Raw genomic sequence first — 17237 nt, 5'->3', positions numbered from 1 at the left:
TAGGTACATTGTTATATTTGGATATGTAGGTATGACGTGAATCACATCAGCAGTATTCTACTAAAAGTAATATTGTCCAAGTCTTCAACAAAAAACTGAACTAAAAAATATACCTAAAAACATCAAGTTTAGCAATAAAATTATTGATATCACTATTTTAAATTAATTCAAATTAAAACCATCTACTCATGCTATATTGTGTGTGTGTGTGTGTGTGTGTGTGTTCTGTAGAGTGACAACAGAAAAGGTTGTTTGTTCTCCCCTTGGCTGTGATATTTTCATTGTAATTATTGCATCAGCTAATTGTTTTTAATTGATACATAAGAGGAGCTCTACCATTGGTCCCCAAAGCTCTTTACTCTTCAAGCCTTCCATTCACACACCATATGTTCCTGGCAGCTCCTTTCAATAGCATGTAGCATAATAGCTCACAGACACTTCACTAGCCTAAGGCTCCAGTGTTTAAAAATGCTAAATCAAGTTTAGTTTCTAGTAGGTCTATTGTTAGCGCAGTTTGTAAACTGTTTTAAAGAAAAAACTCTAAACCTCACTGCACTTTACCTGGCAAGAGACCAAAAGCAGAGCTAAAGGTGAGTGAATAAGGTGTTGGTGTTGGCATTCACAACTTGTTGTTGCTGCCCCCAGGTGGTTTTTTGCAAGACCCATTTTGGAAAAGAAATGTCAGACACTTAAGTTTATATTTCGATGCTACTATCAAATGTACACAATGGTACATGGTATTCAGATTTATTTTTGATATTAAATTTACTTAAGAAGCCACATAATTGTTTTACATTTGGATATATTTTGTCACTAAAATGGCAACTTTTGAAAATATGTCACTTCCTGGCTGCTTTGCCTTCTGACCATAAATGTGTTCTCCTGTAAACTGTAGTCAGTGGTAAATCTTGATCCCCCCCCCCCCTTTCCTGATCCCATGAAATCTGTTTTGTGCGTGTGTTTCCAGAGAGGCCACCCCTCCACCACATCCCTCTTCTCAGCTGGAGGCCTACAGTCTGCAGTCGGTGCCAGCAGGGTCTTCCAATCTGTGCTCTCCTCCACCTCCCGCCGATCCTCTGCTCAGCCAACTGCTCTACCAGAGAGACAGCAGAGACAGGGACCTGGACAGCACGCGCTCCTCGGCTCTGGAAGGCACAGAGGTCCGCTACCTCAATGACCAGCCGGCCTTAGTCCACCTGAGGACTGTTGGAGAAAACCACATGTCGCATCTCACAGGTGGAAGAGTCCCTGCAATGGAGGGGGCTGAGGAAAAGGAGGAGGAGGAGGAGGAGGGGAGCACTCCCAAAGCACAACAACAACATGGCATGGATACTAGCCAAGAGTTCAGCCCGTGTCCGGCTCCCGCTACAGGGCCGCTACGCAGGGGGGACAGCTCGCCCTCCAGCAGCCCTGGCTCAGCATCCCAGCGGCTGGAGAAGCTAAGGAGACACCAGCCTGATAATAAGCTGGAGAAACTCAAAGAGCGAATCAGAAGGCAGAGGCAACATCTAGAGGAGGCCGCAGAAAGAGAGAAGCTGCTTGGGGTTCGTCTGGAGCAGCCCATTAGTGCGGCCGTGGGGAGTAACAACGCCGGCACTAGCACCATGATGCCTACAGCCAAAATACGCAAAGTAGCCGCTGCACCGCCTGCACCTGTATACAAAGGTAACCACCATCATCATCGGTGTCAGGATGTGTCTCTCCAAACTTTAACAAACTCATTTATTTGAACTCTACTTTTCTGTGAAGTAATAGCTTGGATGTTTTTTGGTAATGCAGATTTTAACCAAGTAGGTCACAGGATGCCGAGAGCTTACATCTTCATTCCTGTCACTCTCAGGTTTTAACAGCACTGAGACGAAGATCCAGACTCCTGACGGGAAAATTTGGAAGGAGGAGGAGTTTCATAACCTCAGCAGAGAAATCTACAGAGACCTGTCACGACAGTTTGCTGGTACGGCCATTGATTAGGCACAAAAAAATGTTCTTCTCATTGCTGTCGTTCCTTATTTGTCCCATTTTCTGCTGTGATCAGGATGACAGATTAGAAAGAAGAAGAAAAAAAATCTGTTTGACCAAGGGTTTGTAGCTGTGATTCTGATTTAAGTTTTGTTTGGAAAATGGTGGTAGTTGTTGGACCCCGGGCACAGGGGTCGTTTTTTTAATTCAACTGACATCTTTTAATTGTGGAAATTCGTGTGGGTTGGTGTCGCTTTGAAGTTAATTCTCTGCATGTGTCGCCTGTATACAGAGAGCACCAGAAGCAGGCATCAGCAGCAGAGGGAACAGAGAACTGACAGGTCCAAAGAGAGGAGGCCTCCCAAACCAGTCAGGAAGGTCCACAGAGCTGCCCCTTCCTCTGACCTAAATGCAAAACCAGGTATAATAATCCTCTTTTAATGTGACTGGGCCAACCCACCCTCTGATCTATTTTTAATTTGTGACAGTTGGAAAGTCTAAAATCCTCCCGTCTGGTAGGATTTTATCATGGGTCAGTGCACACAGTCCAAAACCAAGAGCCTCAAATGTGGAACTGTTGGTGTGTTTAGAAGTTAATTTTTTTTTTTTTTATCTTAACCGGTTTTGCAGGTTTAATGTATTGGCTTTTTAAGTCAGCTGTCTTCTGCATTTGTTATCTACCTTTATTTCCGTGTACATTTTCCTGTCATTGTATTCCGCACAAAGTTCTCTTGTTGATTTCGGTTCAGTAATGATTTGGCTGCTATCGTCCCCTGGCCTTACAGCGAGTATGTACACAATGACGTACAGTCTTCCAAAAAAACAAATGAGTTAATGTCATAAATGCATAAGACCTACTGCAGCAACGAGTGTTTATAATACAGGATTTGGTGTGCGGCTTCCATCATCGCAGATTTCCTATGCCAGGAGTGTGTGTTTGTGTGTCCGTGTTAAAGTACATGAACCAGAGGCATTGCTGGCTTCTAAGGCTGAGTTAAGACTTTAATCCCTGTAGAAATGTCCAGTATGTGTGTGACATGAAGTTTGTTACGAGCAAGCAGCATACAGACACCCACAGAGATTATAGCCCCCCCTCCCCCCTCAAATAAGATGCTTCTAAAAGGACACATGTAAACACGCATTCTTGCTGTCTTCATATCTGTGTCTTTGCAATTAATCACAATTAATGATTCAGTCTTTTTGCAAAAAAAGTATAAATACACAACCAAGGACCAAAGGATGAAATCTGGATATGCTAAAAGGCGACTGTAAAATATCTCTCTGATTCACTCCGTGTCTTGTGTCTACTTGCGTTTCCTCCAATTTTTGTGTTGTCTGGCTGGTCTGTGTTTGGTGCTGAAACAGTGCTATAAATAGAGCTCTTAAATCTGGGGCCAGGTTCATTTGGCCACCCAGTGCAAACAGCTGCTTGGTCACTGGATGTACTGCTTCATTACCAGGAACTGCTCTTTGCTAGAAAACAGTCTTTGTGAAAAGTGCTCTGGAGATTATTCAAAGCAAATACGACTTTCTGTTTTTGAATTGTAATGCACTACAGATGTAATTCTACATACTTATTGTTCATGGCTTATATAGCAAATTCATTAACTTCATCAAAGTAAATTGAGCCCATGTCTGTCTCATAACATGTATGATGTATTATATTTTAATTTGTCTCAATGAAGTCATTTGTATCCCTTCCATTCTCTCATATGTGTGTTTATAATATATTCAACTGCTGTCTGCTCTGTTGGTGGTATGTCTGCATGTGCTTACACATGCAGTCATGTTTCATGAGGTGACCTATATTCTATTGCAATGCTCTTCAATAGCAGCATCTAAGGTGTTAGTTTTCTGTGTCTCTGCAGTGATAAGTCCTGCGTCGTGGCGAGAGGGCCAAAAGCTGGTTAAGATGGTCCTGGGACCAGTTCCCAAGCTGTCCACTCCAGACAGGCCCCATCCAGCTGACGGACTGCGCACAACAGGTGGGACCAACCCAACTAAACTCTGACCCTTCTATACATGCCGCTGCTGCACCCCTGTCTTATATTACTGTCACCCCATTTAACGACACCAACCTATATCCCAGTCTTCTCTGCTGTAATAGTCTTCTCAATACACGGTTAAATGGCAGTGTTGGCATTCAAAAATGTTCATCTCTACATCAAGAAGTGTCTCTACTGCATTATTTAAAATCAGTGGTTTGTAGGACAAGACCTACCGGTTATCCCCGAAGTGTAGATTACCATTTATTCTATACTTCCTACCATTTACTTTATACTCCCCCCCCACCCCATTCTTGTGTCTTCGTTTTACTCTTATCTTTTCTCATGTTGCTGTAAAACGTTTGATAGAGTTTATCCATTTAATTGCATGGTGTTGATACAATAAATTATCTCCAGTTTATTTTACATGTCTGGGACCCATGGTGACTGCCAGACTGACAACAGAGCCAGTCAAAGAGTATCAATAAATAAAGAGTCTTTGTCTGCTTCTGTACACAGACAGACATGGACTCTCTCTCACTCTTTCATTCCCGCACACACTATTGGCATCCACCTCTGTATTTGCTAGCTGCAACTGCACTTGGTTGCACTGACCGGAAGGAATAGAGATTGACTGGCTGTTCTGGTTGGCTGCACAATTAGACATGGCCTGATTTACAGAGGTTGCCCTCAAGTGTAGGCGGTTTGTAGTCTGGGGAATGGTAGAGTGGGGCAGGGAGATGGAATGAGGCTCATTGCAGCAATGTTTTGAAAACACACTGTAAAATCTAAAAAAAAAAAATTAATTTGGCCCAGATTAAACTTGTCCTGTTACTGTGAGTGTGATTGTTTTTCCATTCTTAAATTGATTACCAGTAACTAACTGTTCCACTTTGCCTTTCTGTGAATATCCACCAGCTTCACGTCACCGTTCCAGTTCAGAGCCTCGTTCAGAGTCAAACCAACGGTCTCACCCTAAGAGCACAGAAAGGCCTAGTAGTGGGTGTACCGTGCAATCGAAAAGCCACTCCACAACCCCATCCACTCCGTCATCTGCAGGTCGGGACAAGGCCCCAGTGGGTGTCAGTGCAGAGCAGTTGTCAGCAGACATCCAGGGGATACTTGATGACCTTCAGCTGGAGTGCAAAGCAGCTGAGAAGGAGGAGGAGAGGGCCCGGCAAAGGTCCAGGGGTGGGAGCAGTGGTAGGAGAGGAAGAGGGGGATCAGGCTCACGAACAAGGACTACAGTCTCTGCTTGGGGTAATGCTGTGGCAGCAGGTACCTCCTCTAGAGGTTGGCGCAGCGCCAGCCCCACTACGCACAGACCAGAAACTGCCAACACAGCTGACACAGGGCCGAAAAAACGACACTATGATGCAGATACTGTTCGCCAGTACATTTCCAGGCAACAAGAAGAGAGAAAGAGGCGTCAAGCAGAAGACAAGAGGGCGCAGAGGGAGGAGACCGAGAGGAAAAACAAGAGATTGCAGGAGCTCTACAGGAAGCAAAGAGAAGTGGCTAAAACAGTGACCCTTCCCAGTGAGGCCCCTGTGGCCCCTGTACAGAAGCGACTGCAGGAGACCTACAACAAACTGCTGCTGGAGGGGGGCAAGGAGGGCACGCATACGCTACCTGCTGCTCCATCTTATCCAATGGTATTGTTCATACGCACAAAACATGAACACTTTATTTGGTAGAATGAGTAACTAAATGAAATCAATTGATTCATCCACATGTAAGGAAAACTCAAATAATTAATTTTGACGTGTTCTGCCACAGCAACCGATGTACCAGCCCTCGGGGGAGTCTGATAAGGAGAACAAACAACTTGAGGCACCCCAGAGTCCCTCGAGCAGTGATAGGTCATTGAATGATCAGCCACCTCCTCCATTAACCAGGTACACACATGTACACAAAAAGTTCCCACACTTAAGTTTATTGAAACTTATGAAGCGACAAACAACTCTTGGCACAGTACACATTGTTCTGTCTCCTGGATTCTAGGGAATCATCTGACTATACAAAACAAAGAAAGTGTTTGTTCCCACATGGTTGTTTATTATTAACTCCCTTTGCGAGTGCCCCAGAAGCCTTGTTGCTTTGGATCTTAGTACAGGATTTAAAAAAAAATGCTCAAGGGTACTTTTCCACTCATTGCTCCTGTTTTAGATGCATGAAATGACATCTCAGATAATTGACTGGAAATGAAGATGAGAATTTTTTCTCAACTGAAGCTGTAAAAATCATTATGCTGCATGAAAAGGTGTTTTTACAGGATAGAGCAGACAAATGTTAAAAAAAAATTTTACTCCACCGAGATCTCTACCCACAATGGCTGTAAATACCTTGTATTTGGACATTTAAGGTATTCACAACGTTGTTTGTTTTCTACAGTAGCAAGTAGGTTGAATGCAATTGTTTTTAAAGAAGGCTGAACCCTCCTCTTTTACTCTCCTTTTTTAACTTCTCCCTTCTTTGGTTATTTCCATGTTGCAGGAATGATCTTGATATGGGAGTGGCCTCTTTGCTTCAGTCTGACCGTCTGAGTCCAGCTGTTCGACCCACTACTGGTCCCAGCCCCGGTGCTCTAGCCCCATATGGTGATCAACTCATCTCTCACTTTCTCAGGCTGGAGACGAGGGTGGCAACTGGTGACATCCAGCACAGCCAGCGGCCAGCCACAGCAGCTTCCAACAGGCCCAGGTCCAAGATGTCGCGCATTGAGGCCCTCAAGGCCACAGCCGCGGCCCTCTCCAACCGAATAGAGAGTGAGGCACTGAAGCTGGCCGGGGAGGGGATCAACTACGGCGTAGCAACTTCAATGGACGCGGATACCAGTTTGTCCCCCAGGCCCTCTCAAGTTAATCTTCACAAAGAATGCTGGGCAGAAACGGCCGCCACAGTAAATGATGACATGGAGTTGAGGATCCAGAGGATGCTGACCAGCACACGTCATAGTTCATACAATGACACAGCTCTTCCAGGAGCAGGCAATCTGCACGCCTTCAGGGGACAGAAAGAAACCAATTTGACCTATCCACAAGCAACTAATGCTGATGTCACCGGGCCCATTCTCAACAGTTATGAAAGGAGGAATCTAGTCAATGGCTTGGAAAATGTAGAGCCACAAAGGAGAGGATATGCGTCGGTGGAGGACAAGGATAGGAAGCAGACCGTTCTCCATGACTCAAGTGCAGGTTCCATCAGTGAAGGTCCTCTTTTAAGTGAAGGGAGTTTTTCTGAGGATGATGCAAGCCCTCCCCACCCCTCCAGCCATCGAGGGCCTAGACTAGCAGATTGCCTGGAAGCAGTAGAGTACTGCGCCGGTCAAAGAAGGGATCACCAGCGGTTGTCAGAGTTCCAGAGGGAGGCAGCAAGATACCCGGCCCTCAGCTCACCCTTTGCGCAGCATGAAGGCAGCAAAGCAGCCTGGGAGGAGCTAAACAAAGGAAGTCCTCACAGTGTTATCAACATCTACACTAAGAATCTCCATGGCCGTGCTAAAGGTAAGTGCACATATGTATAACTTTACACTAAGGAAAATATGTCCAGGACAAGGTGTCCATATCAGACGGATTCATGAGAGGAAAACCAATATGTAAAAATGTAACTGGAAACAGAATGTTTGTCATATTAAATACTAGTGTTCATACGTACACATACAACATACTGCTAGCCAATCTAAGGCTAGATCATAAATATTTCTCCGTCTGTTCCATCTCCACCTTGTCCTATAGGGAGTGAGAGGAACTCTCCCCCTGCCCATCCTTTGCACTCTGGAAATGGCCCGGTAGACACAGCAGTCTATGAAGATGACTTTGTGTCATCACATAGCAGTGGAGCCAGTGGCCAGTTACAGAGAGGCTCCAACTCACGCAGGTAAGGAAAAAAACATGGACATCTGCAGTTCTTAAAGTGACCACTGGAGGGCATTCATGCCATACAAATGGAAAGCTCATGCTGCTCTTTTCAGATAGAAATACCCCTCTGTGTACTTGAGTTTATGGATTTTTTCTTGCTGACTTTTAAGAAAAAGGAGCAACTGGTACATTATGCTCTCAAACAGATTAACCCCGCCGTTTCTCCATTGTTTACTTACTGGATGTAATGTTTCCTACGTTGTCAGTTTTTGTGTTGCGTCGCAGATCCTATATTTTATTGACAAGAGATGTGATAATACATCGTTCTTCTCTCTCTTTTGGTGTGAACAGTCATTATGAGGAGCTGATGAGGCGGTCTCCGTACGAGAAAAGTGCTGGAGGCATCAACTCCCACCATTCGTCCTTTCACTCATCCATCCACTCCCCACATCTTTCCTCTGGTTCCACATCTGCCTCCTCACCCTTCTCCAAGCACTCCTTCAGAAAAAGAGGTGAAAATGCACATGTTTGCATAATTTTCTCACATGACTGATGTATCACGATTTTTTTTTTTTTTTATAATAAAAAAGGAAACCGTCTCTATATATTCAAATGCTCTGTCTTTTTTGCTGTTAGAAAATCCCTCTGCTGCACAATATAACTAATCCATTCCTCTGCAGGCACAGCATCAGACCAGAGTGATGGCACTGTGGTGGGAGAACAGAGGAGCCCCTGCTCACCTAACTCAGAGGCATTATCTTCTGACTCCAGGAAGAGGGACTCAGACAAAACAAGCTCTGCCCACAGCCAGGCAAAGAGTTTCCACTCTAATGACACTTTTGGGGACGCTTCTCACCAAAGGTAATCATCGTTTTCTACATTAAGTGGGAGGTTTGTTGCATTTGGTTAAGTCGAGTGCCGTAAAAGTTTAATTAAAAATTCCACTTGTGAGGTACCACTAAAACACTAAATAACCTAAATAATTATACTGTAGAGACTGTGCTGTGTTATGAGAGAGGTGGATGAATGGTGAAAGGCGTTCCCACAAGTTTACATTAGCAACACTTCCAGTTATCTTTGGTGTTTCCTTCCTTCCTAGTTTTCAATAACCTGTAGTGCCGCATTTCTTTGTAGGAAGAGTGGTGGTGCTATTGGCTAACACTGGGATATTGTTTATGCTGACCTGGACAGGATACTTTATATTGGTAGTTTTTAGTGTCACATCATGATCATATATGTTTTTAAAAGTGCTTATGTATACTTGTTTTCACTCGATGCCCGTGATGCACCTTTTTAAAGTTATATGAAAATTTAAATTAGCCTGCAAAGCCAAGCTCGTATACAAGCTCAACTAAAACGGGATTGTGCACTTTTTCAGCACTCGGTCATCTCAGTTTTTACCGCTCCAAGTTCCAACCACTCTTTAACCTCCACTTGCTATATACTGTTTACTACCTGCAGGTTCATTTATGTGGGCATGGCTAATTATTTAACTACACTGGGAGAGCCATAGTTCAGGCTGCCAGTCTAAACAGTCTAGCGGCTTTCTGTTCTGTTGGAGGCCTGTGGGTTTAAGCAGCCGTGTAGTGCCCCAGCAACAGGAGGGGCTGCAATTCGACCCAAGACAGAAAACACTGCTTATTTTGTTTGGGGGCCTGCAGGGTGGTTGGTCGGGTCAGCCAGTTTCACCACTGCTTGGGCCTGCTGCCAAAGGAAAAGGAAAGTTTTTTTCTTCCTTTTTTTTTCTTTTAATCTCTGTGCACAGCAGTGACATTTGAGCCCTGTAATGGAACTCTGAAGCCCAGGTGACAGATTCCTACAACTCTGTGGAGCCTGTGTGTCTTATAGGATGAAGGCAAAACATTCACATAGGATTTCTTATTTCTTAGCACCATTAATAAAACAGGTAGTGGTTTTACTTTGGTGTTGACAGCACAATAAGTTATTTAGGCCTTTGATATTGATATGAAATCCTGATAATATTGTCATATCATGGTATATGAATTGATCCTATCTTTATCATTGGAGCTAAAGGGTACCACTGTCTGCTATCCTTAATGGGAAAGTGGAGCTTAGCCTGATCTCTTCAGACATCGCCCTTGGCCACATCTCTGAGCAGCACAATATAACCATTCATAGTCCGGGCCTCTCACAGCAGGGTTTTGCTGCCTCAGTCAGTTCTAGGGTTCGCATGGACCAGGGGCCCCGTTCTTTCTTTATCATTTCCTCTGCTCAAAATGGTCAACTCACTCTGCAAAGTTTCTAACATCCCATTTCCCGGTGTAAGATTTCAAAAGCAAATTTGTCGTCCTACATTTGTTAAAGACATCTTGAAAAGTGAAACATTTACATTTGATATCAATGAACCAAAGACTCACCCTTTACTCTATACATTTCTAGTTTGGAACTCGACAATAAGAAGTCTTCACCAGCCAGGCCCAAAAAAGCATCTCCTTCAGGCTCTCCAGACCATGCTTCTGCTCCAGGAGCAGATTCTCCCGACTCTCTGGGGGCAAATAACCCAAACACATGCACCACAGCTCGCAGTGGTAGAGCAGAGACCAGGACCACAGGTAAATAAAAGTCATATTCATACAATAAACAAAACTCTTTTGTCATCACTTCTCACTTGTCTAGCTGAAGTCCCAACTGTACTGAGGAAGATCTGACAAAGTTGTCATTCATCACTCTGAAGTGCCACCTTCGACCAACCTTCACATTTTATTCATCTCTGTCTCACTCCATCGGCCCTTTCTTTTTTTCCCAGGCGAGCTGCAATATTCACCTGCTGTCTTGCAGCAGCGAATGGCAGCAGAACTCCAGTACCTGGAGTCCATTGAGGAGTCGGTCCGACAGCTGGGGGATGTGGAGAGGATGATGGGCGTGTCCATGGCTCAGCAGGAGAGTGTGTCATTGGCCCAGATGCTTAAGGTGAAGATTGGTTTGTTGCTGAAAGTACCCGAAGTGGGTTGATGAGGACCACAAATGTCTGAAGAATTTACATATTTGATTTAAAATTTAAATAAATTCTACTTTGAGTAGCACTCAAAGTGGCGAAATTTCAGTGAGTCACTAATGTGAGTATTGACCTGCACTCTGAACATTGACCCTGCAGGCCAAGCAGCAGAGCCATGAGCGTGACCTCTACGAGCTGAAGATCAAGGCTGAAAGAGAAGCACTGGAGACACAGCTACAGCTGGAGGAAAACAGGCAGAGAGTGGCAAGGGTACAACACACACACACACACACACACACACACACACACACACACACACACACACACACACACACACACACACACACACACACACAGTCACCATTTAGTTTACTCTCACCAACAATATAGATAAATAGAGTACTTTATTTGTCCGCAAGGGGAAATTTCAATGTTGAGGTTGTAAAATATCTATTTGCATTTATAGATGATAGATTTAGTGTTGTTTACTTCCTCACCTTTTTTGTATTTTAAATTATTAGTTATTTTTTTGTGTGTGCATATCATGTCCATGCTTTCTTATTTTCAGGCTCATATAGAACTGCAGGAAAACTTGGCAGGAACTCATACACAGACTTTGGAGGGCTTCCAGGAGGCAACCATGAGGATGATGAGTCAACAAGCTGAGGCAGCACGGTACACTGCCGACACTGCCCGACACATCAAGGAGGTTAGCAATCACCGCCTTTTTTCATCCTGGAAAACAGCCTGTGCCTCAGTATTATAGTACGAGTATTACGGCCAGGCCTAAAATTGCTTTTTTTCTCATACAGTTACGACTTTATTTTATTGTTTTCGTCGACATGGCCCCAAAATAACAGCCAGTGTAAGACTCTGTATATTGTGTCCCTGTCTTTCAGATGACAGAAATGGCGCGGTCGCAGATAGCAGGAGCTTTGTTTGTCCCACCTGTTGCGAGTGATTCCATCACGTTAGACGAGCGGGAAGAACAGCAGAGCTCCTATTCAAAGCATCAACAGGACAAAGTTGACTCAGACAGGTAAAATGTTTCGATCATTTACACAGCATACAGCATGGCTTTGTTTTTGTTAAATGTATGACTGTTGATATTCAAAATGGACTAAATCTCACTACTAGTTGCCGACAATAGACTGCTACCTACCAAGAGACCTTCCCTGCGTTCCGAATCGCATACTTTCTACTATATAGTATGTAGAAAAAAGATTTAGGATGTCCCGATTCTTGTGGCCAGATTTAGGATGGTTAGAAGTACCCGGCTGTCCTACTTCATCCGGCCAAGATTGTTAGTGTTGAAAACTGCATCCTATTTGGGCGATTCTGACCCACAATCCGGTGTGCATGTGAATGGACTTCACATCGACAAAGCCTCCATATGAAAACAAACAGGGATGCGCGGGATATAAAAGCAAGAGGCAAGATCAAGGCGCAATGTTATGGTGAAATAACAGAGTAAAAGTATGTCCCAATAGTATGCCTACTGCATCCTAACTAGATTATTTTTATCGTCGGATGTAGTATATAGAATAGAAAAAAGAAAGAGTATGCGATTCGGAACGCAGGGCTTCTTTCATCAGCCAAAGCATTAAAATCTGAAAATTCTGAAAGTTTGGTACTGAAGGATACATTTATCTCTATTGCATGCTCTCTTCCAGCTTCCAGAGTGAGGTGTCAAGGAGAAAGAACATGCTAGAGGAACCCCTGTCTTCACTGAACAGCCTTAGTCACTCTGACTCTCTATCCCTCAGAAGACCCAACATCAGGTACCAATCAGGGCCTCTCATGTGGGACTAGTTTCCTTAGATTTTAGGCAGATGAATCCAAAAAGGACACTTAATATTTCCTTTGCCTCTTTCCTCAGTGGAACAGACTCAAGCAGCCGCCACAGCCCGCCGCAGTCCTCCCCAGACCACAGAGAACGGACAGTGGAGGGGAAGAGGAGGACGGGGGCAGCCCAAGAGAGGGCCAAGAGGGAAGCAGGCAGCAGGTCCATAGAGGAGGAAGTTCACACAGCAGCAAATGACTCCCTCCGCAGTGACAGCATGCCCTCTGTATTGGATGAGAAAGGTACCAGGGGACAAGCACGGCTGCTAGTTGAATGAATAAATTCTATCTTTATTTCAAACAATTTAAAAAGAGAAATGAATAAAAGAATAACAAAAGGAAAAACAATATGAATAATATACATATATATATAAGCTAGTTTCAACTTAATACAAAGTAGACCCGTTCCAAAAGGGATAGGAAGAAGCCTCGTTTGTCAAGTCTTATCCAAATTCTTCACCATGAACAAGTGCAAAATCCAATAAAATAAGCTTAACAGACATTTTTAAGTACTACAAAAATACAACTCCAATAAGCAAAAAAACAAGCACCATTAACATCACTGAAATTTAGATTTTCCTTCCCCATTTCTGTACTTCTCACAAATATATCTTTTGTACACTTTTTTAAATTGCATTACATGTATGCATTGCTTAATTCGTTTTGTCCAGACAATTCCACAAGACCACCACCACAAATGGATATAGTTAAAAGTCAGCATGCCATTACATAAGCGTCACCACCACACATATAGCACCTATTCTCCCGAGAAAAGAGCTGAACTTATTTTTCACCCTTTCAGGAGACAGTACGTCAATGGCAACAGAGTACTCTCTCAAGTTTGATGAGTCCATGACAGAGGATGAGATAGAAGAGCGCTCTTTCCGCTCTCTGCTGCCGTCCGAGGCGCACCGCCGCGGAACCATAGAAAAGAAGTCCGGCCATCATGAAGAGTCAGAGGAGGATGGGGCCAATCACAACAGGGCGCTGCTTTCAGGGGCACACAATATCTTAAAGGTGAGAGGCCAGTGTAACTGTACAACCCATATCCTTATGATGTTGATAAATGGAAGGTGGGTGTGACCACTGACGGTATGATTTGTCCCCTGAAAAGACTGACTATTTATATTTCATCAACCCATGTGGTTTGCGTCCTCCTTTTGTCCTCTAATACTCTCATTACCGCGCTTGACTTCTCTGGTTTCCTTTGCTCCCCCTTTAAAGGTTGAGTCAGTGATTCTGGAGAATGCTTGTTGGCCAAATCACTTTTTGTGCAAATTGGTGAATACCTCCTCACGATCTGCTACCTGTACGTATTGTCTGTAGACCGAAAAAATTATCCAGTGTTAATACACAGCCTAGGCTCTGTAAAGGGGTATGTTGCTAGCTACGATGGCCCCCCCCCCCTTTTTTTTACATACCAGTTTACAGAGCCTAGGCAAGGTATTTTTTTAACACTGGATTTTTTTTATATTCACTGATTTGAATAAAAAAGTGATTTGGTCAACAAGTGTTCTCAAGACCCGCCCGCACCTTCCTATCTCTTGCTGTCGGTCTTTTTTTTGTGAGCCCAATCTAACATCAACCTTTCTCACCTTTTTGTTCCCTTTGTAGTCTCAGGATGGAAACATGGCCTTTTCTGGTGGACAGGACAGCTTTTCCCAGTTCACCATGGACATGGTGCGTCAGTACATGAAAGACGAGGATGTGAGACTGCAGCACCAGAGCTCTCTGCTGCGCCTTCGACAGAAAGCCGTCAAAGAGAAGACTAAGACTGAGTTGGCCTGGCTCAAGCACCAGAAACAGAGTTTGCGGGACAAGGGAGAGGATGACAAAATGCCACCCATCAGGAAGAAGCAGAGGGGCCTCCTGATGAAACTACAGCAGGAACAGGTCAATGGGGGCAGAAACAAACAAAAAAACAAAGACAATTGAGCTTTGGGGGATTTAAAATGATCTTCATCAATACTAACTCAACAACTTTCTCTCCCGCTTTACTCTTTATTCTCCCCAGGCTGAGATCAAACGGCTTCAGGAGGCCAACAAAGCAGCCAGGAAGGAAAGACAGCTGTTGCTGAAGCAGCAGGAGGAGATTGAGCGGATGAGAAACTCTACTCTCAGGCTGAAGGAGCGTCTTAAATGTGCTGGGGGCGAAGCACCACCCGTAAGTAATGCAACAGTCACACCAACCACCTTTCTAGTCTATACAGAGTAACAGATAGATACAGTGGTTTCTTTATGGTATTGTTTGTTCTACACATTAAAGTAGAATCTTAAGGGAATCATTAAATCAACAATTGTATTAGCTGTATTATTAATAATTGGCCCGTCTGCATGTTCATTCATCCATCTTCCAGGAGACCCCTGTGTCAGAAACCCCTGTGTCTGAAGCAGCCTTCCCCAACATGAGTTATGCTGAGGATATCCGCAGCCCCTCTCCCCCGCTCTCCATCTCTGGAAGTGAGACTAGCAGCATCATGCAGAAGCTCAAGAAGATGCGCTCTCACAAGGATGAAAAGTAAAGCCTTTCATTTACCTTTTTCATATATGAATTGGGTTCCCTGTGCCTTTCTACAATTTGACTGCTCCCGAATGATCAAAAGTCATGCTCCCCTTATCAGCGTTAAGTGTTAGCTGTAGGTGGGTCATGCTGCCTTTTCCCTGGGGGCTTGCTTTGGATTTTCTTTTCTTTTCTTTTCTTTTTTTTCTTGTCTCTGATCAGATTAAGATTAATTTCACACAGAGAATGTGTGGATACAGACCTCCGGGTACTATTACTACTTTAAGACATGCTTTACAGTGAAGTAGATATGCTTTAAGTAGTTTGGTGCGATTTTTGGCAACACTATCTTTTTTTCGTTTATTCTACCTTCCTTCCACCTCAACTAGCAACTAACATATTTAAAACGTATTGGTGCATGCCAATCCTTCTTCTGCTGTCTAAAATGCTGTACGTGTGTGACTGTGTGGATGTGAAGATAAGCATGCTCCATGTTGCGCTCCCTCTAAACTGGACAGCAATCCAAAGTCTCTTCTACAATACCACCTTTGTATACAGCTTTAACTATTATATTACAGCAGGAAGTTATGTGTTGCTATCTTAAACATACGGTTGTTGTAATGCAAAAAACGTCAGAAAATATCAAACAAGTCTTGAATGATGGCATCTTGTTTCATTTTTATTTACAGAGGCATAATTATTTTCCAGATGAAACAAACCAAATTTCATTTTTTATAGGATTCACTTCCTCTTGCTTTGGCCTGTGTTTGGACTTCCTGCAGGTCTTCCAGGGTTTTAGACTTGGCTCACAGCTTTGGTCATGTGATGGTGAGCCTCTCATGACCGGTTAGCTCCAACAAGTGGGTTAATTGTTCTGCATTTTAGGATTATTAAGTCCACAATGAATCACAGTCCAACGGTAGCACTACAACAATATTTAAGGTCTGGAATTGCATTAATGTATACCAGAAACATAATTTGAATTTATTATGTTCCTTTTAATTTGAAATATTTTGAAGTTAGAGTCATCACAATACGGGTCAAATACCCTAAAAATTAAATGATTAAGAGGAGTATCTAACGAAAACATAGAACTGTTAAACTAGTTGTGTCTGATGATGTATTTATAGGCTTTCTTGTTAGCCATAATCATTTTTACTATCTATCAGTTGTGTCTCCCCTTCTCTTTGTCATTCTCTATTGCCACTATCCTGCTGGTGATCTCAAAGCATGTGTATACAGCTTTACATAACATACTAACCAAATCATTTTCTCTTCATCTTTTGCTTAACTGTTACCCTGCACTTGGTTTGAGAATCAAGGTTACTCATGAATCTATAATTAAACCCCCTTCATAAGCAGATGTCTCAGTGAGCATAACCCCATCCAACCCCCCAACATTCGATGCACACATTTTAATTTAATAATAACCATTTTCTAACACCATCCAGACAGACTGACACAATGGGTGTGATAAATCCACATTTGCTCATATCAGCTTTTCTCTCTCCCTTTTTCTCTACTTGTCTCCTTCCTCCATGTGTTTTTAATTGCCCCCCCCCCCCCAACATTGTGTGTGTGTCTGTGTGTCTGTGTGTCTGTGTGTGTGTGTGTGTGTGTGTGTGTGTGTGTCTGTGTGTGTGTGTGTGTGTGTGTGTCTGTGTATGTCTGTCTCTCTGTCTTTCTGTCTGTGTATGTGTTTTTCATACCCATGTTTGTGTGACTCCTTTGACTTCTGTCTGTTGGTTGCTTGTGTGTTGTAGACACTGTTCTCCTGTCCACTACTTCTTGTCTGTGTTCACGGCCCACCACTGGGCCTCCCTCAGTGTCTGTCTTCCCAACCTCCACCCTAAATTCCAGCTCTTTATCTACAACCAGTTGGCCAGGTACTGTACAGCGCTATCTCTACCTATTCCCCAGCACCTCCACCTAGCCCTTCCCGGACTCACCTCACCTCACCCCACCCCACGGAACATGCTTGTGTTCATCCACTGGCACTGGGAGCCTGCAGGGGTTGGGCAGTGAATGATGAATGATTGGATTTGTTTGTTTGGTTTGGTTTGTTTTTCTTTTCCAGGGTTGAATTTGTGACGGGAGAAGCTAAATTGAAATCTTAAATAGTGCCCAAGGAAAGA

At 43.6% G+C, this 17237-nt stretch overlaps 1 protein-coding gene across 2 annotated transcripts in view; it reads left to right on the top strand.

Moving 5' to 3' along the window:
• Positions 1 to 17237, top strand: part of cep350 (centrosomal protein 350) — a 35393-nt gene that overhangs the window by 6236 nt on the left and 11920 nt on the right. Inside the window, exons 6-27 of one of the 2 annotated variants that reach the window (XM_080033233.1) lie at positions 968 to 1665; positions 1841 to 1954; positions 2252 to 2380; positions 3828 to 3944; positions 4863 to 5599; positions 5724 to 5842; positions 6441 to 7450; positions 7682 to 7823; positions 8156 to 8316; positions 8485 to 8665; positions 10205 to 10377; positions 10572 to 10735; positions 10920 to 11030; positions 11329 to 11469; positions 11660 to 11799; positions 12434 to 12541; positions 12640 to 12845; positions 13405 to 13619; positions 14217 to 14495; positions 14617 to 14766; positions 14960 to 15120; positions 16866 to 16988. In XM_080033233.1, the coding sequence (XP_079889359.1) occupies positions 968 to 1665; positions 1841 to 1954; positions 2252 to 2380; positions 3828 to 3944; positions 4863 to 5599; positions 5724 to 5842; positions 6441 to 7450; positions 7682 to 7823; positions 8156 to 8316; positions 8485 to 8665; positions 10205 to 10377; positions 10572 to 10735; positions 10920 to 11030; positions 11329 to 11469; positions 11660 to 11799; positions 12434 to 12541; positions 12640 to 12845; positions 13405 to 13619; positions 14217 to 14495; positions 14617 to 14766; positions 14960 to 15120; positions 16866 to 16988 (5379 nt within the window). The remainder of the gene's footprint in view (positions 1 to 967; positions 1666 to 1840; positions 1955 to 2251; positions 2381 to 3827; positions 3945 to 4862; positions 5600 to 5723; positions 5843 to 6440; positions 7451 to 7681; positions 7824 to 8155; positions 8317 to 8484; positions 8666 to 10204; positions 10378 to 10571; positions 10736 to 10919; positions 11031 to 11328; positions 11470 to 11659; positions 11800 to 12433; positions 12542 to 12639; positions 12846 to 13404; positions 13620 to 14216; positions 14496 to 14616; positions 14767 to 14959; positions 15121 to 16865; positions 16989 to 17237) is intronic. The other variant, XM_080033234.1, reaches the window with a different exon arrangement.

The sequence above is a fragment of the Ammodytes marinus genome (assembly GCF_949987685.1).
Source record: "Ammodytes marinus genome assembly, chromosome: 8".
Classification (NCBI taxonomy): domain Eukaryota; kingdom Metazoa; phylum Chordata; class Actinopteri; order Uranoscopiformes; family Ammodytidae; genus Ammodytes; species Ammodytes marinus.
Note: the sequence above shows the minus strand (reverse complement) of the source record. Positions and strands in the feature narration are given on the sequence as shown.